Source organism: Emiliania huxleyi, assembly GCF_000372725.1.
Source record: "Emiliania huxleyi CCMP1516 chromosome Unknown EMIHUscaffold_158, whole genome shotgun sequence".
NCBI lineage: Eukaryota > Haptophyta > Isochrysidales > Noelaerhabdaceae > Emiliania > Emiliania huxleyi.
The window spans coordinates 171,108-196,982 of record NW_005201004.1 but is presented as its reverse complement, the minus strand read 5'-3'; the positions used below and the strand labels follow the sequence as shown (position 1 = coordinate 196,982).

At 67.2% G+C, this 25,875-nt stretch overlaps 1 protein-coding gene across 1 annotated transcript in view; it reads right to left on the bottom strand.

Moving 5' to 3' along the window:
- Positions 1 to 21,066, bottom strand: part of EMIHUDRAFT_364000 (polyketide synthase) — a gene marked incomplete at its 3' end in the record, with an annotated part of 29,971 nt that extends 8,905 nt beyond the window's left edge. Inside the window, exons 1-2 of the mRNA XM_005785797.1 lie at positions 20,440 to 21,066; positions 15,896 to 15,903 (exon numbers count right to left, since the gene is read on the bottom strand). Of these exons, the coding sequence (XP_005785854.1) occupies positions 15,896 to 15,903; positions 20,440 to 21,061 (630 nt within the window). The remainder of the gene's footprint in view (positions 1 to 15,895; positions 15,904 to 20,439) is intronic.
- Between the last annotated feature and the right edge of the window lie 4,809 nt (positions 21,067 to 25,875).

The window sequence follows — 25,875 nt, the reverse complement described above, 5'->3', positions numbered from 1 at the left end:
TCGACGCGCAGCCTGTCAGAGCAGTAGCGCGGATCGCAGCTGCCTCTGTGCGTCCTGGGGAGGGACAAAATTGTCGCCGCCGGAGACGACTCGACGCCGCTGAGATTGGAGATCAAGCTCTGACAGGTCGCACGTCGCTCCTTTGACGCCGACGTGACTCACCCGTGCAGATCACATCAGGACACGGTCTCGACGCGCTCGGTACGACGCCTGCGACCCGTCTCGGGTCAGGTGGCACGACGCTCATCGCGCCTACCAGCGCTGCCGTACAGGTTGCCACGACGAGGTCGAGAACGCTTCTATACGCTCGCCGAGCCTTCCTTTCCATCCAATTAGGCAGCCTGGGAACGGTGGCGGTCAGAGGCAAAGCCTACGAGGGGTGGTGGAACCACATGTCACGGCTACTGCCGGCGGCTCGACCCCACGATAGCCTCCGAAGGCTGACTTTGCGGCACCATCATCGGACGATGTCGACGAGTTGGGTCGCTCTCGCGGTAGCCAGATGACCTCTCATACTAGGAGCATCGGCCATGGCCGCAGGGAGCGCGGGGGAGGGCGCTGGAAGCAACACGGAGCTCCGTTGGAGACGTTTTCAAGATTAGCGTGTCAGAGTGAAATGGCACTAGCCACTCCGATCTCAGCGACGTCGAGTCGTCTCCGGCGCGCAACAAATGTACCTCCCCAGGACGCGCAGCTGTGATGATGCTCCTTCGACTTAGGGAGCGGTTCAGATGCTGGGCGGGCTTCAGGCTGGTGCTCACGCGAAAAGGAATCGACGCGATGTACAAAGCATACAAGAAGGGGAGAAAGAAGAGGAGGGATGCCAGTGATGACGAAACAGAAACTAGCGCAGACGAGAGCAGGGCAGACCCGGGGACTGGGGAGCCGGAGCAGACGGCATCGGCCGCCGAGGGAACGTTGGGAAGAGGCACGAGGAGGGCGGCGACCTCGACCGACTATGGAGGACCCGTCGCCAGACGACGCAGGGCAGAAGACGGTGAGGCGGAGCAGACGCGCAGGGCGAGACGAGGGAGGGAGCAGGACTTTGCGGAGATCAGCAGGAGGATGTACGAAGAGATTAGGAGCAGCAGGGACCCGAGGGACCAGGTGGAAGACGGCTAGTGCTAGTCGTAGTCCCCCATCGGGAGGACGACCCCGGCTAGTCGCCGACCACACCCACAAAGAACCCTGCACAAAGATCGCAAGGGCGGGGACCTGTTCCTTTTTACCCTCTCACAGTAGAGAGGTGTCCGTTTTTATTTATTTATTTATTTAGAGGCAGCTGCGACCCCGCCGAGTGGACGGCGTCACTGCTGCTGCTGTTACGTCTTCGGTCCCCGCGGGAAGCCCCGCGCATAGGACAACAACGTCTGTCCCACACACACACAGACGCGCACATACACCATGCTCGGGCACACCCCACAGTGTAGTGGTGTGAGTACACAAGTACTAGCAGAGTGCACACCTGCCTTGGCGGGTGAGGGTCGTAAGAATCAAAGCCTCTTGGTGCCAAACGTGCTCGAGCGCGCCGAAGAGAGACGATCTACGCTGAGGGAGTTAGCGAAAGTCGCACGGGCAGAGGGGAGACCGAGGCCTCCGGCAGTCCGCACCGCCTCGCGAAAGGGAAGCAACGATCAACTCCAGATTGGACTTGGGTGCGCCGGGCGCGTAGGTCGCGACCGACGCGCAGCGCGGGCACGTCGCGAGCACAGGAGCGCCGCGACGAGGTGCTCTGCGGCGGAGAGGCCGCCATCGCCGAGAAGACCGCCGCCACGCCGGTCCAGAACTTCCTCTGCGACCTCTACGCGTGGGTGTCCGGCAACTTTGACCTCTGCAAGTCGTCTGACGTCACGATCCATGTGCACAACTGCCTCAAGGAGGAGTGGTGCTGGGAGCGGCTTGAGCGTCAGCGGACGACGTTCGAAACCGCCTCGGTTGACCCCGACGCCTTTGAGGTCTTCCTGTCGCGCGTGGTTCGCGGGGAGCTCGCGGGGCCAAGGGCGGAGTACGATCGCGTCATCGACGGCCACAACAACCACGTTCGGCAGCGAGCGCGAGGTGGTGGGCAACCCGCGGCGCCGCGAAGAACAAGAACAACGAGGCGCCTCAAGATGCAGCTCGTGCGTCGTCGTCGATCCCAAACTAGCTTAGGGGAGTTAGAGTTGTGAACCATGACGGCTCACGACAAGGTCATCCGTAATAATTGTTCTAAGTAGAAGAAATTATCCGCGCTTTACGGACATCGTGCGAAGCCGAACGAAAATCGGGCACTTGGTTCGCATTGCAAGCGTCCGCAGGCGTCCAAACGCGGAGGTGCGTTTTGTGACTGCCATGCCGGCCGCGCCGCCGGCGCGCCCGCCGAGCTCAGATTCTGACGAGAAGCTGCCCAAGTACGGGCTCCACTCCGCATCCTGGGCCAGCAGTATGGAGGAGCTCCGGTCCCACGCCTCCTCCCCGACCTCGACAATGACCGCTGACCTCGAGTGCAAGGGGAAGGAGGCTGCTTCCAGTGCAGGCATCGGGAACTTCGATCGCCAGCTCATGCAGCATCTTCGGAGTCCGGTCCGATCCAGTGCGCAGCCACAGCGGCGACAGCCGGCCTCCGAGGCTCTCGGCGCCGGCACCATCGAGGTGGTTGCGCAGCGCGGGACGTCGGGCCTGGGCCTGGATCTCGACGAACGCAACGTTATCCGGCGGGTCCTCCCCGGCTCGATGGCGGAGGAGCAGGGCATACTCGCCGTCGGGGACGTCGTCCTCGAGGTGGACGGCACTCTGCTCACGCGTGGGCTGCTGGTGTCAAGGGTGATGGCTCCTGGCCGGCCGGGCTACTGCTTCAAGGTGTACCGACCGCCAGACGGCGGCGAGGGGCGGCCGGCCGCGCCCTCTCGCGGGATCCTCTCGACGCTGCTGCGCGGCGCCGCGGGTTGGGCCGACGGCACCCCGCACGAAGGCGAGCAGCATCTCGCGGCGGCGCGGATTTCGAGGGCGCGAGCTGCAGCCGGTCGGGTGGCCGGGCCGGGCGAGCTGTCGCCAGACGACCCGGACGACGACCTCTTTGGACAGATCGACGCGCTGGTGGCGGCGCGTCCCGCGTGCAAGACGTTTGTCGGCCAGATCGCTGCCACCCCTTGGGCCCGCAAGTTCCTCGTCACCCTGTCGGACCACGAAACGGCGATGCGCGAGGGCGAGTCGACGCCGCCGCACAAGGCAGCCATACCCGACGCCCTGCGGCGCGCGCGCGAGGGCTCCGCAGGCATCGCAGCCGAGGTTACGGCCGATACGAGTCGGACGGCGCTGCTCGCTGGGCCGGGCGCCACGGCCACGCTTGGCCTCCGGGAGCTTCGCCAGGCGGCGGCGGCGGCCGAGGCTCGCGAGGCCGAGGCTCGCGTGTGCCGCCGGCGCACGTCGAGGCCCCGGCTGGGGCTGCGGATGCGCGCCAGGGGCGACGGCGGCGGCGGGGCGAGGCCCAACGCGGCAAGCCCTCCACCGCTCGGCCAAGCGGTGCGAGCCGCACTGCATCGGCGCTTGCTCGCGACCGGACATTCAGCCGCCGTCCCGTCGGCACCGACCGCGCCGTCGCGGGTGGGAAGGCCGTGGAAACTGCGCTGGCGGTGAGCAATGGGCGCGAGCCGCGTCTCGTACGGGTCAGCCATATAGCCAAAAACTTTTACGCGCGCACACAAAAGCAAAAAGGCCGCACTACTTATGTGTACGTATCGTAAAAGGACTGAGGAATCCATCCAAAAGACTGCCTGCGGGGTCGGAGGTGCGCCACGGCGTCGCGGCTGGCGGCGGAGCCGGAGGTGACGGTGGATGGTGGCGGAGGTGGGCGAGCGGGATAGGAGCGGATAGGGGTCAGGCCGGGGCTGTATCTTCCGGAGCATTGTTGACGAGCACTAGCGAGACGGAGCAGCCGACGTTTTGGCGAGCGGTAGAGACAGCCTCCCCCGACGCCGTGCGTGGAGAAAACACTTCGGCTACCTCCTCACGGACCTTGCACGCGCCCGGGCAGCGGGCAAGGGATGCGGAGCCCGAGCCGCTCGGCGGTCTGCCGCGCCTCCTCCAGCGAGATCTCCTCCACCGGCTTCCCGTCACGCAGCCGCGCCGCCCGCCGCCCGCCCGCCTTCCACTCCGCGCCCTCGCCAACAGGGGCACCCTGCGAGTAGAAGCACGACTCCACGTCGCCGTTGGCCCACCGGACGACGCCGTGCCCCTCTTTCTCACCCGCCTTCCACTCGCCCTCGTAGACGTCGCCGTCGGCGTACCGCGCGACGCCGCGCCCCTCCATCTTACCCGCCTTCCACTCGCCCTCATAGACGGTGCCGGCGACCCACCGCATGACGCCGCGCCCTTCCCTCTCGCCCGACGCGTTGTACTCGCCCTCGTACTCCCCCTCTGGCTCCTCGCCCGAGTAAGCCAGAGCGGTTGTCACCTTGCGAGCGTACTCACGGTACAGCTGGACGACCACCGGCTTGTCGCCCTTGCCCGTAAAGGCGGCCTCCTGGATCGCGGCGATCACGCGCCTGTTACGCGGCCCCATCCCCTCCTCGGCGCGGTCCTCCGCCTCGGCCACGCGGGGACCCTCGCCGTCGATCTCGATGACCTTGGGCGGAAGCCGCTCTTCCAGCAGCTTGCCTAGCCCAGAGAAGAAGGCGAGCCAAGCGATCGCCTCGGTGCTCACGGCGCTCTCAAACGTCGTCCACCTGCCAGCGGAGAGGGGTGTGTCTGTCGCTACAGCGCAGCTGTCGGCGGCCAGCCACAGCGCACCCGCGAGCGGGGTACGGGCGGCCGTTGTAGAAGAGGAAGACGGCGATCGCGCCCGCTGCCGTGGCTGCCTCGACCGCCTCCGCCGCCGCCGCGTGCGTTGGGAAGCGCACGCGCCACCGGCCCTCCTCGAACCGTGGGTTCTCAAACGCCCCGAGAGCACTGCGCAGCTCTGCCTCGGCGCCGGCGCCGTCGAGCCCGCCGCCCTTCTCGACGAGGATGACCACTTCGCCGTCCAGCTCCGCCGGCTGGGCTGGCACGGAGCGGTGGCGGATGACGGTCGTGCCGAGGGGAGAGGCATAGACGTCGCCCATGACCTGCAGGGGGTGAGAAGAGGGGAGGCGTTAGAAGAAGCAAGGGCATGTGTGCGGGCGAGAGAGTGGGGAGTAGTAGATGAAAAGCGGCGGGCGCAGAGGGCGGCAGAGGAAGGCGGGGCGGACCTTGAGCGCTTGGGAGAAGAGCTCGTCCTCGGACCCCGTCCTCGGCTTTTGCGGGAGGGAGGAGAAGCTGCGGAGGGGAGGTGAAAGGCGAGGCGGTCGTGGGTGGTGAGAGCGGAGAGGAGTGTGCCCACGGCCGCAGGGGGTCTCTGCCCTCCCGAGCGTGCAGCTACTGGTTGCGGTGGGTCAAAAGTGGCAGCGCACTCCCAAAAGAGGGCCGTCACGTGCTCGCCGAGCGGGTGGCGCAGGAAGCGCCGCGCGTTGGACAGATACTCTCCAGTCACGTCGGGGTGGTCCGGCGAGGTCCAGCCGTAAGTCAGCCCGGCGACTTCGCGGCTCAGCGAGCGCAGTGCCACTACAGCCTCCTTTGGCGTGAGGAAGACACTGATGCCTCGCTCCTTCTCCATTCGCTCCAGCTCTTGCCGGCGCAGGAGCTTGGGTAGCATCGCCTCGGAGCCGTCGGCGCGCAGGAAGTCGGCGCGGAGCAGCTTGATGGCGCCCGAGGTGAGGACGGCGACGAGCTGCTCGTCGAGGGCCGCCAGCAGCGGGATGCCCTTGTGGTCGGCGGCGGTCAGTGCAGCTGGCTTGCTGCCCTTCTCCTCGGCACCGGCATCGTCTGACACTATCCCGGCGTCAAAAACGAGCTTGCTGACCGGCTCTAACTCCGGCATCGGCTACTTCTGCGCCGCGAGCTGCTCTCCCCGCTCGTCCTCCAGCTCGTCCGGTTTGCTCTCGCCGCAGCCCATGTGTGAATCTCTCGAACGCGTCGTGCTCTTCGAATTCTTTTTTGCAAGGAGTCGCTTAGGCCGGCACCCGTGGTGTACCTGTGTTAGTGCCAGTGCGCGCCAGTCCCGTGCCCAGTGTCGTGCGAGGGAGTCTTTTGTAAAATTCTTTTCGCAACATAATTTCACAACAAGACCTCCAAGTGCTCCAAGACCAACAAATGTCGTCCGTTCGGAGAGAGGAGAGAGATTTTAGAAAACCAACAAGAAATCACGACCCTCACAGTGATTTGGGCTCGGCAGCTTGTCAGCCCTCAGCCGTTCGTCCGAGAGTCGAGAAACGAGAGAGAGATTTTCTTTTGAAAACCAACAAGAAATCACCACTCTCACATTCTTTCTTGTCGTCCGCCGGCGGGACCGCCTCGGACCTCAGAGAGAGGTTCTTCCTCTCGGGACCTCTTTAAAATGAAACACTCTCAAAACGGATATGTTACATCCACGGTGATATGACTTATGAGTTATGAGGCACCCTCCCATGGGGTGCCCACAGGACCCAAAAAAAGAATTGAAACAAAACAACTCTCTCTCACAGCACACAGGCTCGACACAGGTGCGAACTGGCGCGTGCTAGTACTATCACCGGCACGCAAAAAAAGAAAGGAAAAAAGAAATGGGCCACCCCCGATCGCAGCACTCGTGTTGGCGAGTCGAGAAATTGAGAGTGTGACTAGGAGGGTGGGACGCTGGGGATTCTCAAAGGTTCCGTATACCCTTGGAATGGCCAGATCCAGCCTTAAAAGTACGAGATCGCGCGCGCTTCGCGCACAGCACCGCCTGTTCTCCGCGGCTGTGTGACGACGCGTGCCGTGTACCAGCAGAGTTGGGCGCGCGCGGCGCGACGGCGCCCGCGAGGGAAGGCGCGGGTGCAGCGGCCGCCGGCGGCCGTAGCCCGTACCGCCCGCCAGCCGGCGCAGCAGCGGCCAGCGCAGCGGCCGCCGGCGCAGCAGCCAGAGCAGCCGGTGCGCGCCTTGCGAGGCGAGTACTGCCGCCCGGCAGCCTTGAGGCGGCCGGGCGGCAGTACTCGTTCGAACTTTTGCGAGCCGTGCGCGCGCCGAGGCGCCCGCGGCGCGCGCCCGCCCGGCTGCCAGTAGGAGGCGGCGCAATATGGCCTATAGTACAGCCCTTGAGGAGGAGGAAGAGGCTGGCTGGCAGTGCTGTATGCCGCCGAGGGGCAGTTTTGGGGTGCTGACCCACGCCCAGGGGGCTGCAGAACGCGTCCGCAGCCGGGACAACCCGCCCCCCCGGCAGCCGAGGCCGGTCGAAGCCCCCTTGACCACAGCCATGAGGAGTCCTCTTGGTGCTCCTGGCGGCCGTTCAAACCTCGGGCGCGCGCCGATGGGGGGGGGGGGGGGTCTTGCTTGCTCCACACCGAGCGCCATCGGTCCGGACCGGTGCTTGCACCGAGGGCGACGGCTTGCACAAGGTCTGCGTGCCGCGGGCGCTCGGCGCCAAGTGCAGTGTCACGCTCGCGCTGGAGCGGGTCACAATGGGAAACCCTCGTTTCCTATGAACTCGGCCCCCCAACGGAAGAGGCCTCGCTCCTGTTGGAACAATCCAACATCAGATTTGCCTCGTGCGTCCCTTTTTGAGCGGGAAAGATTTTCTTTTGGGTCCTGTGGGCACCCTACCTCCCACACCGCCACACCGCAGCGTGGGCACCGGTCTAGGCACCGGTTGGCGGTTGCGCGGGGGCACACTCAAGAGCTCTGCAGAGCCCCGCGATGCCTCCCACCTCCTTCCGCCGAGGCGGCCCGCGTCGCCTCCTCGTCGAGAAAGGTGCTCACAAACGCAGTGTACGGCACCAGGTTCACGACTCCGTGGTGCCAAAAGGGCGGGAAGAAAAGGACCTCGCCGGGTTGTAGCGAGCACTCCTGCAGCGCCGCCAGCCGCCCCTCCCTCTCGAGCCGAGGCCTCTCCTCCCAATGCCAGTGCACCTGCGACAGGTCCTTGATCATCGCGTCGATGTCGCCAATCGCGCCGTCGCCCGGCGGCAGAAAGGCAAAGTGCTTGCTGCCGTGCAGCACCTCCACAAAGGCCGCGCCGTGAGAGTGCCAGGGCGCGCCTACGAGTTCAACACGGCCGGGCGCGTGAGCCGGCCGCGCTGCCTCCTCCCTCCCGCCACTCGCAGGGGCGGCCGCTGTGGAGTCCACCCAGGCCGATGGTGACGGCGACGCGCGTCCGGTCACAGGCTGGACCGCAGGGCGGGAGCACGTACGCGTCCCGCAGAGGCGCCCAGGCGTCGCCAAACTCGCCGAAGACGTACTTGTTCTGAGACGAGTCGCGTCGGACCTCGCGCTGCATCCAGCCGTCGATGTACTCTCGCAGCCGCATCGTCTCGATGCCCTTGCGCTGGCTGCCCGCCTGCGACGGCGTGCAGTTGACATCGCCCATGTCGGCAAGGAGCCGCTCGCGAATCAGCCGCGCCCTCAGCTCCGCGTTTCGATGTCCCAGCCTCACGATGTATGGGTGCTGGGTGTGCAGCGGCAGCGGCCCGGTTGCCGCTCGTCGCGCGATGTTGCATCGTTCGAACGGAGCCGCGGAGCCGCGATCGCGGCGCACAGCGAGCAGGGCGGCGAGGGCAGCCGTGGCGAGCGTTAGCGCGAGGCGCGAGCGGGTGCGCGAGCTTGTGCACAACATGACGCCAAACGGTTTCTTTTTTGGAAAGTTCGAGCATTGACTTACAGATAACCTAACCAGAAAGAAGATCTTCGAGGGCACGACAGGCTCCGTTGTGCAGTGACCAGTGTGTGTGTGTGTGTGTGTGTGTGTGTGTGTGTGTGTGTGGTGTGTGTGTGTGAGAAAGAACTCCTCATCAGCTGGTCGGCCACCATGTGGGCCTCCCGGCCTGCTGCGGCGGCGCGGCCGGTTGAGGCCGGGCTCGGCCCGGCCCGCGACGGCTGGCCGCCGACGAGCGCGCTCGCGCTGCTCGTCAAAATGGCGGCGGTGTCGATTGCGGCGACGGTCGTTCAGTCGCTCAGCGCTCAGGCGTCTGTCGTCTGTCGTCTGTTGTCGCAGTTCGCACACGCGCGCGCCGCGCGACCCGCGTCGCTCCGCGAGGGCATGAGCCTTCCGCGATTCGATCCCGCAGCCAAAAGCTGCTCGCTCGAACCGCGGCCGACTCTACCATCGCGGCCGCAGCTGTTGAGCTCTCCAGAAGACTGGTGCCTGATATGCTGCCTCCCTGCGGATGCTGCCGGCGAGCCTGGCGGTCCGCTGACTACAAGGAAGTGCTGACTCGATTTCTACTCGAATTTTTCTACCCCCACGACTCGGAACGCGAATGTGACAGGACCATCGGGTCCTTCGGCCACCAAAGCGAGATCACCCGAGAGCAGCTGAGTCTGCCTCTGGCCTCGCCTCCCTCTCCTCCAGGGACCAGGCATTCGTGGCATCCTATGGGTCGTCCAGAGTATCGACCTCTGGCGAGTCAGCCAGCCCCACTTTGAGGGCGCCATGAAGTACAGAGCGATCGCCACCTCGCTGGCCTCTCCGCAAGGCCCCCCGACCGCGTCGAACTCATCGGCGCGGGCTCTCTCGGCTACGGGACCGGCCCCAGCTTCGGCTGAGGGCTGACAAGCTGCCGAGCCCAAATCACTGTTTGCGCGCGCGCGCGCGTGTGTGTGCCGTGTGGTGTGTGTGTGTGTGTGTGTGTGTGTGTGTGTGTGTGTGTGTGTGTGTGTGTGTGTGTGTGTGTGTGTGTGTGTGTGTGTGTGTGTGTGTGTGTGTGTGTGTGTGTGTGTGTGTGTGCAGCTGCGACGCAATTCGGGCGACCGCCGAGCCGTGTGCTTGCAGCTGCATCGCACCGGTTGCCAGACGCGTAGATGGAGACTCCACGGCCGTGCACACGATCATCCACCCACTCGCCCTCGAACCGTCCTCCGTCGGAGAAAGAGTACACGCCGTACCCGTGCCGCTTGCCTGCGTACGGCCAGACGTGGCGTCAGTGACCCAGGTCTAGCGCCGGGCCGGCGCCGTGAGCTGCGTGGTACGTGGTACCGTGCTCAAAGTCCCCCTCGTACTTTTCGTTGTTTTGGTAGACAAGACTGCCCTTGCCGTGCATCTGACCCTTGTCCATCGCGCCAGTGTAGAGCATGCCCATGGCAGCAGGCGGATGGGGCGCGTCGCCGAGCTGGCGGGTGCAAAAGCTGCAGGCCAGCGCTGAAACCGCCGCCCCGGGGGGAAAGGAGAAAAACTGCCTACTCCAAGTGCCACGCCCAATCGGCGCACATATTATATCAGCAACGGGTGCGGGTTCTCCTCCGCTACACCGGGAGTAGCCGCAGGCCACAAGGGTACACGCGGCGCGGCGTAGGCTGCTCGATCGCCCCCTCATGAGCATGAGCAGCCCGCGCACACCGGACAACAACAAGAGGAAACACTTGACACGACCAACCGGTCAAGAAGCAAAAGCAGCCTCGGCACCCGCCCACCACCTCCCTGAGGTATTCAGCAGCGCACGCAGGCGCAGATCTCGCGGGGCGGATGGTTGCGCATCTGGTCAGGCGTAGCAGAGGCGGGAGTGCATGCCGTTGAGCCCGCTCGAGAAGCGCCGCAGCAGGATGTTGGCGCCGGCGGCGGGCTGGGCCGAGGTGTCGGCCATGGCAGCGGCGCGCCTGCCCACGGCGATGCTGAGCACCACCGTCGACGCCAAGAGCGCCTACGCCCATGGGGGGGAGTTGTGAGCAATGCGTGCCATTGCGCACACGCGGAGCGCCCCTCGCGAGTACCAGCGCGAGCGGCGGCCCCCACGTCGACGCCCAGCCCCTCCCACTGCTGCGCGGCTTGATCTCCTTGAGCGCCTCGATCGGCTTGCTGGCGGCGAACGGAGGAGGCGGCAGGGCGCCGACGTCTGGTAGCGACTCCTTGTTGGCAGGCGGTGGCAGCGGCTGTGGCGGCCTCTCCTGGGGAGGCGGGCTCGGCTGCCGCGGCGCCTCCCACTCGTCGCGCGTCGCCGACCACTCGGCCACCATGACCCACGAGTTATCAGACAGCTGCTCCATCTCTGCTGGCCCAGGCGACTCCAAAGGGGCGGGCATGTGTGGGTTGGCTAATGCTTTGGGGTGACCGGTTTGCGTCGAGACGAAACGCAACTCTAGCTCGGATTCCGGCTCCTCGATATGCACAGCGTGTCGAAGCCCCGGGCGGGGCGGCGTCTTGGGCGCTGGTGTCCGAGCCTGGCTGCTCTTCACCTTCGATCCTACATATCTGTCTGTGTCGCTCCACCACCTGAGACTGCATGGGCGTGGCGGCGCCGCGCATCCTCACATCCTCCTCCCTCGCCTTCCTCGCCTTCGTCGCCTTCTTTTCGATCTGCGTCTGCTCGGTGGATCACGACAAGCTCGGGGTGCGCCTGTGGCTGGGCGGCGCACATGCGGCCGCCCACCTCTACAGCGCGGCGGCGGTCACGGTCTTCATCGACTACCTAATCGCCGTCCTCCGCGTGTACGGCAACCTTGGCCAGGGCGGCCTCGACCTGCAGTGGGACCTCTTCACCAAGGGCGACGCCGCGACGACGATCGCCCACCTCGGCAACTGGACGAATGGCGTCGTGCCAAAGGTGCTTCGCGCCTCGATGCTGCTCGCCGACTCGGCGCAGACGCAGAGCATCCTCCGCGAGCAGCTCTGTGACACCACAAGCAACAGAGACCACCTGCTTCTGGGCCACCCCTCGCACCCCGCCTTTGCGCCAGACACGCTCGCTACCTTCTACTGGCTGCTGCGCATGGCTTGGTACTGGTGCTTAGCTTGCCCGGTCGTCTCCTTTGTCTTCTCGCTCTACCTGTGGCTCTCGGTGCGCTACCTCGGCATCCACTGGAACGAGGGCTTCTCGAGCCTCCAGCACACGGGCTACAAGAACTTTGTGCGCCTCCGCGTGCGCTCCGACGGCGACCTCGAGCTCTTCGCCGTCGGAGTAGACAAGTGCCCCTCGCGGTGGGTGCTCGACGGGAACCACGTCCAGGAGGCGGAGGAGGCCGAGGCCGAGGCGGAGGCTCAGGCGATAGGGGCGGGCGGCGGCGGCCCCGAGCGGCCCGCCTATCGTTGGCGCAACCCGAGCCGCTGGATCGAGCAGAGGTCGGCGCGTGAGGCTCGGCGGCGGCGGCGGCGCGGGCTGACTGCCGAGCTGCAGGCGAGGGTGGTCGATCACTTTTTGGTTCGAAAGCGGTGAGGCTGTAGGGTGGTTGTAGCTCGAGGTTGTAGCAAGAAAGAAGTTGGGCCAGGTACCAATTTTGTCGAATTTATTTCAAAATCTGCAGGCGCGGAGCGCCTGCGAAAATTTTGAAGAAATTTGCAGTCGGGCCTGATTTTCATCAAGATCTTTCAAATTTGCGGTGTGGAGTTGGGGGGTGGGTTGGTTAGGGTTATTAGGGTTAGAGGGTTAGGGTTAGGGTTAGGGTTAGGGTTAGGGTTGGGTCAGGGTTGTCTGGTTGTGTCTGTATATGCCAGCGTTGCAGGGTTCTGCGCTGGGATCTGGCCCCAGCGCCGACGAGTAAGACTCAGCACCGCACGCTGACCCCACCAAATGCCGCCTCAGGGCGCCAGGCCGCCAGCCACTTCTTACACGCGGCCGGCGCCCTCTCGCGGCAAAAGGGTCGAGCGAGCGGGCAGAGTCGCGATGTCTGCGCACCCGCGTGCCGATGGGCGGCACACGCAACCGAGAGAGGCCCTGTCGCGCCGCCAGTAGCGTTCTCCGCACTCCCCACGCCACCAATTGCCGCCTCAGGGCGCCAGCCACCTCTTACACGCGGCCGGCGCCCTCTCGCGGCAAAAGGGTCGAGCGAGCGGGCAGAGTCGCGATGTCTGCGCACCCGCGTGCCGATGGGCGGCACACGCAACCGAGAGAGGCCCTGTCGCGCCGCCAGTAGCGTTCTCCGCACTCCCCACGCCACCAATTGCCGCCTCAGGGCGCCAGCCACCTCCTTACACGCGGCCGGCGCCCTCTCGCGGCAAAAGGGTCGAGCGAGCGGGCAGAGTCGCGCGATGTCCCTGCGCACTACCTGGGTGTTCGCCGCCTATATGCTCTATCCTGTGCCAAGACGGACACATTTTGACAATCAAAATCTACCTCAAAATTTGCGGCCGCCCCTCGAAATTTGCTGATCAAAATTTGCGGTGGCCCGGATCGAAACCTGTACTTTGGCCAAGAAAGAAGTTCATTCACCTGCACGGGACATCTCATGAAATGCTTTCGTGGTGTCCCTCTGAGCGGGCAAAGAAAGAAAGAAAGAAAACAGACACCCCAAGGGAGGGATGGGAGGACGGCACGCCGCCACCACACAGGGATTTTTAAGGAGAGGAGTGTGGTGCTAGCCGTCGCCCACCCTCGGGCGTCTACCACTTCCTATCTCTCTCCGCAGTTTCTCACCAATTCTCGCAGCGACCTTCATGCCACCTCGCGTTCTTCCCACTCTCGTCGTTCTCTCTCCTGCGGTCTCTTCCCCTGAGCGGGCACACTTGGCGCGGGAATGAAAATTCTTTTTCTCGCGATGTCCACCCCGTTGTACGCCGCCGCCTCGCCTCCTCCGCCGCCGCCGCCGCGCCCTCGCCAGACACGCCGCCGCCCGCCCGGCTCCTCGACCTCCCCAGGGAGCTCCTCGAGCGCGTCCTCTCTCGCTGCGACAGCCCCGCCGACATCGCTCGCGTCGCGCCCGTCTCGCTGCTCTTCCACGCCTCGCTTGCGGAGGAGGGCATCCGCTTGTGGGCGCAAGAGCGAGGCTTCGAGCTGCCGGCGCAGCCAGAGGGCGAGCGTTGCGTCGTGCAGTGGCTGTGCTTGGCTGCGCTGCTGCGCGAGTCCAACCCGCCGGCGAGGGCGGCGGGAAGCGAACGGCACAGCCTCTTCATCGACGGCATGGGGCGGCTGTCGTCGTGCGGTTCAGGGGCGCCCTACCTTCCAGGACTGCTCGGGCACGACGAGGGCGTGACGCGGCTCAACACGCCGACCCTCCTCCCCTCTCCTCTCCGTGCCGTGAGCGTGTCGGCTGGAGCCCGCCACAGCCTCGCCCTCACCGCCGATGGCGCCGTCTGGAGCTGGTGCGCTGGAGGCTTTGGCCAGCTGGGCCACGACGACCAGCAGGGCCAGCTGCTGCCCAAGAAGGTCGAGGCCTTCGCTGGCCGGCGCGTCGTCGCTGTCTCGGCTGGACGCCAGCACAGCATCGCCCTCACCGCCAATGGCGCTGTCTGGAGCTGGGGCTTTGGAGGCTTTGGCCGGCTGGGCCATGGCGACGAGCAGCGCCAGCTGCTACCGAAGAAGATCGATGCCTTTGCTGACCAGCGCGTCGTCGCTGTGTCGGCTGGCGATGGTCACAGCTTCGCCATCACCGCCGACGGAGCTGTCTGGAGCTGGGGCGAGGGAGAGCACAGCTGCCTAGGCCACGGAGAGAACCTGGCGAACCAGCTGCTGCCCAAGAAGGTCGAGGCGTGGCCGCCGGGAGCGGGCGCGGGCGCGGTAGTGTGAAGGGAGGCGCGTCGCGCTAGCGTTCCCTGGGACTCGGGGGCGAACGTTGCCTGAATCCGACTGTCGATCTCCGTCTGAACCTTTTTGCACACATCGGGGCGGGGTGCGGGGCACACTGTGGGCACGGTAGCGCAGCGGCACACCGCGGTTTGTCGGAAAATTTATTTTTCCCAACAGTTTTTCTTTTTCCACACCGTTCAGCCGCTCGTTCGGAGCCTTGGAGCCTCACCCGCACATCGTGGGTCCAATTCTTTGCACTGCGTCCTTCAGCCGCTCCCTTGCGCCGATGAAAGAGCCATTCCTTCACGACCGTGCACGCAGCGGACCAAGCCTCGCAAGCGTCAGCGCGATTGCTCCTCGCCGCTGCAGCGGGTCGACGCTCGCCTGCCTGGCCGCATTCAGCAGCGCCACTGCCATCGTGGCGGCCACTGCCTTGGGCGCCCTCGCCCGCACCACGCTCGAGGGCGCGGGTGAACCGGCACCCATGACGCCGTGGTACATGACCGAGGCGGCAGCTACGACGCAGCTCATCGTCGTGCGACACTGCGACAAGGTGGCCAACGCGACTGCGCCAGGCTTCTGCACGGCACGCGGCTATGAGCACGGCGCGTTTCTCGCCCAGCTGTTCGGTAGTATGCTGCCGCCGCCGACGCACATCTTCGCCCGGCGGCCCGCTGAGGCTGAACCGGACTATGCAGATCGCGACCTCTGGATGCTCTGGCCGACTGCACAGCGCTTTGGGCTGCGAGTCAATGCCACGCTGGCCAAGGAGGAGGTGCCTGCGCTTGCGGCTGCGCTGGCCTCTCGGCGCGAGCACCCGCCTGGCTCGGTGATCCTCCTCAGCTGGGACCACTGCCAGGTCCCGTGGCTGCTCCAGGAGCTCGGCTGCGCCTCCCATCTCTGCAGGCGCTGCTGGAGCGACGTCGACTTCGACTCGGTTCTGGTGCTCTCCCTCCGAGAAGGCGCGGCGCCCACCGTCAAGAGCTTGCGCGAGGGGTTCGAGGGGCGAGGGCGCTACCGGGTGGGCTCGTGCCGCAACGAGGTTGGTGGCGATCGCTGTGAGGAGTCTTTGTTTGTAGCTTGACGATGCGTGAGCCACTTGACGTTGCGCGATCGCTGTGAGGAGTCTTTGTATCCTGTGTCACTGATGTACTGTCTTGTAAGATAGTAGTAGGGCGGGTGGAGGTCTCGGAGAGGTGGTTTTGCTTTTGGAAGGCGGGCACATCGTCAACACCGCGCTCACCGGCCCCAGCCCCCAGAGGTTCGCGAGGGCCGCAAATTTTGTGATTTGTGTGCCCCACCCCCAGCGCAGATTCCCCCACGATCCTGGATATCGCGTTTAGCTGCAACCTACATAGACTTGAGTGAGTATCGATCTGGACTGAACTGGAGCACGCCGCGCGGAGCCGGAGGGGGCGTAGCTGATATCTGACACGTCGCCCTCGCCGCGCGGCCCGTCTCTCCCGACAGCGACACACGTCCCGACTCGCTCTCTCTTTCTCTCCCTCGGCAAAAGCCCCCAATCTCCAATCTCATTCGAACACTTGGAGGGTACGTACTAACGAGAGTCCGCGTACCGTACTCATGGTACAAGAGCGCTGAGCGCCAAAGTCGCTCCGACCGGCTGGCGCTCTGGCGTGGGACCACTCCGAGGCCCTCTGAGCCACTCACGGGAGCACCTCGCTCGCCGGCGCGCACCACGAGGGCGCCGCGCCGAAGAGGTAGGGCAGCTGCTTGTCCTTGCTGACCGGGCTGCCGTTGAGCCGCTCGTGCAGCTCCTCCCACTCGAGGCGGTTGACCTATGCGAGCAGGGCCAAGGTGTGAAAACGCGGCGTGGCTGGCAGCGGGGCGCCAGTGCGGCGCTCGCACCTCGAGGAAGGCCTCGGGCGACATGGTGCGGTAGAAGTGCTTCGTCCGCTCGCGGACCTGGTCGGCCGCGAGGCCGCGCATCGTGGTGTCCTTCTCGATGAGCTCCTGAGCGACGGCGATGTACTGCGTCCACTTGCGCAGCGAGACGGGCGTGCGCTTCACGGCGGCCCCCCACAGGATGGAGCCGAGCGCGTCGGGCCGCTCGAAGGCCTGGACGTAGGTGTTGGTGTAGAACTTTGCGTACTCGAGCACGGAGGAGCCGAAGAAGGAGTTGAAGGCCGTCTCGTCGATCTCGGCGTCGGCGAGGTACATCATGTTCTTGTCGAGGTAGTTTGAGTGCATCACAACGGTCCGGCCGGTGAGCTGCTCGCAGAAGGTCGTGTTGCGCGTGAAGCCGATGCAGCCAACCACCTGCGCGGCGTGGGCGGCGGCGGCGGTGAGGGTGCGAGGATGGGGCGGAGCCCGCGGCGGCGTCGGCGGGCGGGTGGGGCAAGGGGAGGGCGCACGATGTCGGCCGGGAGGAAGGAGCCGTCCGAGAGGACGCAGCCGCCCTCGACCATCGACTCGAGCGTGCCCACCTTGGTGCACATCTTGCCGAGGTGGTGGGCGACGAACCAGATGTCGCTCACGCTGATGGTGTGGCCGTCGTGCTTCACCTTGCCGGGCCACACCTCGGGCGCCACCGCGCCCGACTTGATGTAGCAGTCGCGCCAGCACTTCATCTGCTTGATGTTTGTGAGCGGGTCGTGGCGGTACTGCTCGTCCCACGGCTTGACGAAGTTGAGGTAGTCGATCATCTTTGGGCAGATGGTGCCGAGGCGGCGCGCGACGACGGTCACGTGCGAGGCGCCGCTCTCGAGCGCCGTGCGCACGTTCTCGACGGCGAAGGCGCCCATGCCGAAGACGACGACGCGCTTGCCCTGCCACGAGACGCCGGACAGCGCGTCCGAGGTGCCGTCCGCCATGACACCGCTGAAGCGGTTCATGCCCGGCACGCGCAGCGGGCGCGGCAGGCCGACGCGGTCGTTGATGGCGAGCACGACGCCGGTCGAGCGGACGACGGCGGCGGCGCCCTCGTCGCCCGCGTTGAGGTCCGAGACGACGGTCGTGTAGTCGCCGTTGGTGCCGAGCACCTTTGCGACGCTCACGCGCGTGTAGATGACGTCGGCGAGCGAGTCGCCGAGGGCGGCGATGTCCTTGAGGATCTCGGCCGCGGTCGAGTGGTCGCGGTTGTCCGCCGCCTTGCGCGGGCTCCCCTCGGGCAGCAGGTCCTTGATGTTGTAGCCGCCCTCGGACGAGTTGACCTGCGACGTCGAGTTGGCGTACATGGACCAGATCCCGCCGACGATGGAGCGCTGCTCGAGCACGGCGACCTTGTGGCCGTTCTTCTTTAGGCGCGCGGCCGCCATAAGGCCGAGCAGGCCGGCGCCGATCACCACGACGTCCACCTCCTCGGGGAGCGGCTTGGCGTTGCGGCCGTGCAGCAGCGCGCGCTTGTCGAAGCCCGTGTTTGCGAGCATGGCGGTCGAGATGGCGGTCGCCATCGCGGGCGGCGACCCCTTGACGGCGTTCACGCCGGACGGGCTCGCCGCGGCCTCGCCGGCGAAGAAGAGCTCGCACGGCCGGCGCGAGGCGCCCGAGGACGCCTGGCGCAGCAGCGCCGCGAGCCGCACCGCCGCCGACTGCGCCATCGGCCCGACGGCCACGACGGCGAGCGGGAAGTCGACCGCCCAGCGGAGCTTCTCGAAGGCCTCCACCGCCGTCGCCTCGACGCCCTTGCCCGCCGACGCGCCGAAGAGGTCGGTGGAGGAGGTGCGCCGCTGCAGCTCGGCGACGAGCTCCGACGGCGCGGCGCTCGCCGCGTCGCAGATGACGGCGGCGCGGAAGGGCGTCGGGTTGAGCTTGGGCCCGGGCATCGGGACGGGCGCAGACACCTCGAGGAGCATCTTGGTGGCGAGCGCGGCGCCCTCGACGAGCGCCTCGAGCTTGAGCCACGCGATGTCGGACGTGATGGCGGACGACTTTGCGGTGGTCGCCATCCCGCAGTCCGTCCCGGCGATAACGCGCGACGGGTGACCAACCGCCTTGACGAAGCGGAGCAGCCGCTCGGCGACGAGGGCGGGGTGCTCGACCCGCGCGGCGGTCGTGTCGATCACGCCGGGGACGATCACCTTTGGCGCCTCGAAGAGGCCGCGCGCGCACGCGTCCTCAAAGGCCTTGGCGTCCTGCGCGTGCCGCGGGTTGGCCGCCTCGGTGAGGATGAACTTCGCCTTGACCTTGGCGACCACCGGCCAGATCTCGGCCGCGGCGATGTCGTGGTGGTGCGGGCCGGCGTAGTTGCCCCAGCACACGTGGATGCGGACCTGCTCCATCGGGATGTTCTCGAGCGCGTAGTTGAGCGCCTCGACGTTCGCCTCCGCGACGGCGAGGAAGGCCTCGTCGCTCAGGTCGGCGTGGCGCGTGTGGCGGCCCATGGCGAGGTCGGGGCAGTCGATCTGCAGCTGCAGGCCGGTCGCCGCGATCGCCTCGTACTCGGGCCGCATCGCTTCGGCCAGCGCGCGCACGTACATCACGTGGTCCTGGAAGAAGCGGTCCTCGCAGAAGACGGCCATCGTGCCCGGCGACGGCGCGCTCCAGAACGAGTCGGACGGCGAGCGGCCCGCCGCCGCGAGCGACTCGAGCAGCGGCCGCACCGTCTCGCGGACCTGCTGCGCGCCGGAGAGCACGTAGGTGGGGCGGGCGTGGCACGCCATGTTGGCTTGCGCGACGCGGCGCGGGTTGAGCGTGATGAGCCCATTCGCGCCGGTGAAGCGGTTCGCGTACACGGGCACGGTGCGCATGTCGGTGGCGCACGGCATCTCGCAGACGCACGACCACCCCTCGCTCATCACCACGCCCGCGCCGAGGCCGACGCCGTCGATGCGCTGGAGCATGTCGGCGACGTAGTTGTCGCGACTCCACTCGCCGTCGTTGATGATGTCGAGGCCCACGTCGACCTGCTGGCTGATGATCTTGCCCGTGTCGCTCGCGTTGGGCGCGCGTGGCAGACTACCCACGTGCGTCGTCTGGATCCAGAGCTTGGGCTGGGGCTTTGGCGCCTCGGCGGCGGGCTGGCTCACGAGCGCCGCGGTGTCGGGCGCGAGCTGCAGGGACGGGAGCTCACCGCCGCTCGGCGTCGAGGCGACGACGAGCGAGCGCAGCTCCTTGCACGCAGACTCGAGCATGCTCAGCCGCTCGAGCACCGCCGAGTTGACGCCCGCGGCGAGGGGCGTGGCCGCCGGCGTCGCCGGCGTGTGGAAGCCGGGGCTCGTTGGCCAGGCCGAAGACAGCGGGTTGGGCGAGACAGCGGGCCCGTCCTTGACGGGCGCGGGGCGCTGGCTGTCGTGGACCGCACGAACCGCCGCGGTCGGGGCGGTGGCGGTCACGGTGATCGAGGCGACGCCCGAGAGCTTGGCCGCGATCTGGCCGATGGAGGGCGCGTCCATGATGTCGTCGACTGTGATGACGCCGTCGCCGAACGCGCCCTCGAGCTGCAGCACCAGCTCGGCGAAGCCGAGCGAGTCGATGCCGAGGTCCATCAGCGAGGCGTCCAGGCCGAGCTCCTTTGCGGGCTTGCCGAGGATGATGCCGCAGATGGACTGGACCGTCGACGAGGCGGGCGCAGGCTGACCAGCCTTGGTGGTGTCCGCCGTCTGGACCGGCGGCGCCCTCGGCGCGGTGGGCGTGCTGCCGACGGGAAGGTGCGGCGTGTCGGACACGTCGCCTCCCGCGAGCTTGGCCGCGATCTGGCCGATGGAGGGCGCGTCCATGATGTCGTCGACCGTGATGACGCCGTCGCCGAACGCACCCTCGAGCTGCAGCACCAGCTCGGCGAAGCCGAGCGAGTCGATGCCGAGGTCCATCAGCGAGGCCGACGTGCTCAGAGGTCCCGACGTGCCGAGGATCTCAGCGCAGATCTTGCTCACCGTCACGACGGTCGGAGAGGCGGCGCGCGCCGCGGGCGACTTGGCCGACAGCGGAGCCGGAGCCCCGCCCTGGTCGCCCGCCGGGGGCGGCGGCGCCGTCACGGCGGGGGCCTGCCGCGGAGGCTGCCGCTCGCCGGAGGCGAGGGCAGGGGCGGGCGCGTCGCCTCCGACGCCGCGCACGACGATGTGGGCGTTGCTGCCGGCGAAGCCAAACGAGCTCACGCCGACGAGCGAGCCCGGCGCGAGGGTCTCTCCGCCCGGCCCGGGGATGCGGAGCCGCGAGCCGAGCATCGCCTTTTGCACCGCCGGGTTGACGCCGGGGCTGTCGACGGCGAAGGGCGGGATCTGGCCGTGCTCGAGCATTAGGACGGCCTTGAGCATGCCGACCGCTCCCGCCGCCGACTCGAGGTGGCCAAAGTGCATCTTTGCGGCGGTGAGCGTGCACGGCGCGCCCGGGCCCGCCGTCACCGCGGCAAGCGCCGAGATCTCGACCGGGTCGCCGAGCTTGGTGCCGGTGCCGTGCATCTCCACGGCGGCGAGGTCGCGCGGCAGCACGCCGGCGTCCTCGCACGCGGCGCGGATCACGCGCTCCTGCGCCAGCGGGTCGACGGCGGTGATGGGCTTGCGCCGGCTGTTTTGGTTGACCGCGCTGCCGATGACGGTGGCGCGCGGGATGAGCGCCGGTGCCGGTGCCGAGGTTGAGCGCAGCAGGAAGACGACGCCGCCCTCGGCGCGCACGTAGCCGTCGGCGGCGGCGGAGAAGGTGTGGCAGCGCGCCGTCGGCGAGAGCATCGACGCGCGCTTGAGGTCGACGAAGGGCTGCTCCGAGGCGAGGATGTTGATGCCGCCGACGATGGCGTAGTCGACGCGGCCGGCGCGCACGTCGCGCATCGCCGCGTCGACGGCCACGAGCGCGGACGAGCACGCCGTGTTGACCGTCGTGGCCGGGCCCTGGAGGTCGTATGCGTTTGCGACTCGCGCCGCCATCGCCGAGAGCGAGGAGCCGATGGCGGCGAAGGCGGAGCGCTTGTGCTCGTTGGCCTCCTGCCAGAGGCCGAGGTAGACGCCGACGCGCTCCTTGTTGGCGAGCACCGCCGCCTCCGCCTCCGCGCCGCAGTGCTCGAACATCTCCTTAGTCAGCTTGAGAGCGAGTCCGTGCTGCGGGTCCATCGCGCCCGCCTCGACTGCGTCGACGCCCGACGCCTGCGCCGCCGCCTTGGAGGCGGCGCCGTCGAAGGGCGGGTCGAGGAAGCCGGAGGGGAGCTCGCCCTTTGCGCCGCGCGGCGACGCGCGGATCGCCCGCGCGTCGCGCAGCAGCGCCGACCAGACGGCGTCGCTCGAGTGGAGGTCGGGCGGCAGGTGCAGGCCCCAGCCGAGCACGTCCAGGCTAGTGTCGGCCGCGGCGCCACGGCCGCCGCGGGCGGCGGCGGCCGAATCCGCCGGCGCGTCCCACCGCTCGGCGAGGAGCGCGAGCGAGGTGAAGCGGTACAGGTCGTGCGGCTCGACGCCCGGGAAGAGGGCCGAGAGCCGCGCGGCGAGGAAGACGTGCATCCTCGACGCGATGCCTTGCTCGGCGAACGCCACGTCGGGCACGGGGCGGAGCGGGCCGCGCTCGGGCGTCTCGGGCAGGTCGAGACGGCCCTGGGCGAGCTGCTCCGCCAGGGCGGCGCGCAGAGGCGCGTCGAGCAGCCCCGCGGCCTTGAGGAGCGCCCGCTGCTCGCGCAGGTACTGGAGGCCGCCAACTTTGCGGCACATGCTCGCGCACTGCGCCGCCAGCTTGCGCCCGTGCTGAGCGAGCGAGGCGCCGAGCGCGCTCACCGCGCCGGAGAGGACGGGGTGGGCGCCGATCTGCACGACGTACGTCTCGCCGCCCTCCCCCTCGGCGATGGCGCGCGCCGCCGCCTCGAGCGCGGGCTGGAACTGGACGGGCGACGTGAGCCACTTGCGCCAGTAGCCGCCGTCCAGCAGGTCGCACGCGCCCGGCTGGACGGCGGAGATGAAGGTGGCGGCGCCCGCGGCGGCCGGGCGCGAGACGGGCCACTCCGACGCGGCGAACGCCTCCGTGGTGGCGTACGCCGGGTGGTGCCACGGGTGGGCGGGCCGGAGGCGGACCGCCGTCTCGTCGCGTGCCAGCCACTTGTCGGCCGCCTCCTGAGGTCCGCAGAGGGAGACGGAGAGCTGCGACTTTCCCTCGCGGCAGTTGACGGCGGCGAGGTGCATCTCGGCCGAGGGGAGCAGGTGCAGCTGGTCCTCCGGCACGGTCGTGTGCACCATCGACCCAGGCAGCGCGCCCGCGACCTTGCCCGTCTCGAGCGCCACACGCAGCGCCTCCTCGACGCTGAGCAGGCCCGCCACGTGCGCCGCCGCGATCTCGCCGACCGAGTGCCCGACGACGACGCGTGGCTCGTGGCCCTGAGGGCGCGGGGGGAGGCCCGATGGTCAACTCGGCGAGAGGTGAAGGCGGAGAGCGGCGCCGCGGGCTGAGAAGCGGGCGGGCCATGGACGGCGGGAGAGGGTGGGGGGAGGGGGAGGCGGACCCAGCCGCGCCACATGTCGGCGAGGAGTAGGTTGAGGACCGTCGTCACCACGGGCGAGTGCGGCGCGGAGTGGCGGCCAAGATTGGCAGCCAGAAACTGCTCGACGCCCATAGACACGAGTTCGCGAAGGGCCCCGTCCACGCGGGAGAAGGAGGGGCTGGAGGCGAGGAGGCTTGTGAGCTCGCGCAGCTCATCCTCGCTCAGAGCGGAGTGCGCACCCTCGCCAGCAAACAGGAAGACACAGGTTGGAGCCATCTCGTAAGCAAAACCGCGCCTGAGAGCGGGCGGAAAAAGAGCGGGCTTGGCTCAGGCGGCAAGTGGAACCTGTGGCGAGGTATGACACGGCCGTCGTGACTGCCCGCCTAGCGCGCGCGTGGACAGGGCGGGCGGGGCCGGAGAGCAGGAGACTACCGTAGCAGGAAGTAGACAGAAGCTTTAGGAGGACGAACACAGTGCCACAGTCGAGTGTGGTGTGCGTGCGGGCGTCCAATTGTGTGTGCATGCGATGTGCCAGGGGGGATAATTCTCGGAATTCCGATGTGCAAAAAAGAAAAAAAATAAAAATGTATGAGGCAGAGGAAGGAGGAGAGAGAACGAGGAGAGGCACAAACGAACAAATCGTACGTGAACTCCGTTCGAACTTAGCACTTATGAAGAAAAGCAGGCCGCAAAGTTCGTTCGTTCGGTGTGCTGTTCAGAGAGAGAGAGACCTCCTCTATCTTCTGTTCAGAGAGCGACAGAGGAAGAACGCGCGCACATCTCCGGCTCCCCGCCGCGCGCCCGAACCTCGCCTCCGTCAAAGGCGACCTCGGCCTGCGCCCTCGCGCCCGCGCCGTCTCCGGCCTGCGCCCCTGCGCCCGCGCCGTGGGATGTATGGGTTTCGATAAGAAAGAAAGAAGGAAAACGGACAAAACAAGGGAGGGAGGGGAGGGTTTCGATAAGTTCCGCGAATTCGGGCGGCGAATTCTTTCTTTGCGATGTCCCCCCCGCCGCGCCGCCGCTCGCGCAGCCTCACCTCCGCCACCGCCGCCCCCTCGCCAGACGCGCCGCCGCCCGCCCGGCTCCTCGACCTCCCCAGGGAGCTCCTCGAGCGCGTCCTCTCTCGCTGCGACAGCCCCGCCGACATCGCTCGCGCCGCGCCCGTCTCGCTGCTCTTTCACGCCTCGCTTGCAGAGGAGGGCATCCGCTTGTGGGCGCAGGAGCGCGGCTTCGAGCTGCCGGCGCTGCCAGAGGGCGAGCGTTGCGTCGTGCAGTGGCTGTGCTTCGCTGTGCTGCTTCGCGAGTCCAACCCGCCGGCGAGGGCGGCGGGAAGCGAACGGCACAGCCTCTTCATCGACGGCGAGGGGCGGCTGTCGTCGTGCGGTTCAGGGGCGCCCTACCTTCCAGGACTGCTCGGGCACGACGAGGGCGTGACGCGGCTCAACACGCCGACCCTCCTCCCCTCTCCTCTCCGTGCCGTGAGCGTGTCGGCTGGAGCCCGCCACAGCCTCGCCCTAACTGCCGACGGCGCTGTCTGGAGTTGGGGCTTAGGAGCCTTTGGCATGCTGGGCCACGAAGACCAGCAGGACCAGCTGCAGCCGAAGAAGGTCGAGGCCTTTGCTGACCAGCGCGTCAGCGCTGTGTCCGCTGGAGCCCACCACAGCCTCGCCACCACCGCTGACGGCGCCGTCTGGAGCTGGGGCTGGGGATACTTTGGCCAGGTGGGCCACGGCGACACGCAGAACCAGCTGCTGCCCAAGAAGGTCGAGGCTTTGACTGGCCGGCGCGTCGTCACTGTGTCGGCTGGAGTTGCCCACAGCCTCGCCATCACCACTGACGGCGCTGTCTGGAGCTGGGGCCATGGAGGCGAAGGCCGATTGGGCCACGGCGACACGCAGCGCCAGCTCCTGCCCAAGAAGGTCGAGGCCTTTGCTGGCCAGCGCGCCGTCGCTGTGTCGGCTGGAGCCGCGCACAGCCTCGCCCTCACCGCCGACGGTGCCGTCTGGAGCTGGGGCGATGGCGAGGATGGCAAGCTGGGCCACGGTGACGAGCAGAACCGGCTCCTGCCCAAGAAGGTCGAGGCCTTTGCTGGCCAGCGCGCCATCGGTGTGTCGGCTGGAGCCGCGCACAGCATCGCCCTCACCGCCGACGGCGCCGTGTGGAGCTGGGGCCGTGGAGCCTGGGGCGAGCTTGGCCACGGCGACCGCCAGAACCAGCTGCTGCCGAAGAAGGTCGAGGCCTTGGCTGGCCAGCGCGTCGTCGATGTGTCGGCAGGATACAGCAACAGCATCGCCAACGCCGGCGCCGGCGCTATCTTCACCTGGGGCAAGGGCGAGGACGGCTGCCTAGGCCACGGAGAGGACCTGGCGAACCAACTGCTGCCCAAGAAGATCGAGGTGTGGGCGCTGGGGCAGTGATGAAAAGGGTGAAGGGGGGGAGGGCTCTGTGTTCGAACGTATCCGAGAGTGGAGAGAGGTGAATCCGAGAGTGAAGAGATTTATGCATGGTCCACTGTCTCCTGGCACCTCTAGTGCAGCGACCAGGAGTGAATACGGCTACGGTATAGCGGGATCGATAGGGACGCGAGCTCCGCAGTGCAGAGTGCCCTCTCTCTCCACAAGGCGTGTGCATTTTCCGCGCGGGTTATCAGGAAAATGACAGGAAGGTTGCTCTCACAACTATATGAGCCCCTAGCCTTGAGCACCTGGACACTCACAGGGCCGTGCGGTCTGTGGCAGCTGCGCCGGGCGCGCAGAGCGCAGTGCGGGCGGGACTCTACTCTCTCTAGCTCGAAGTTACTAGCTGAGTGTGCGTCTCCCCGTCTCTGCTCGTGGTCATTCTCATATGGAGCTCTGGCGTCTGCCCCGGGCGCACAATCTGGTACTCTCACCTCCCCATATAGGTTCCACCAGCTCGTTACACTACTATTTCGGATCAGCCACCCAACCTCCGATCCCTCCCCCCTTCCCGCACTCTCGCGACCGCCTCCTCGCCCCGCCTCCCGCGTGCTGGCTGGAGGTGCGCGGCGGCGGCGGCAGCGCCCTCGCCGGTCGACCGCCACCACTCCAGGTCTCCGCCGTAGAGCTGCAG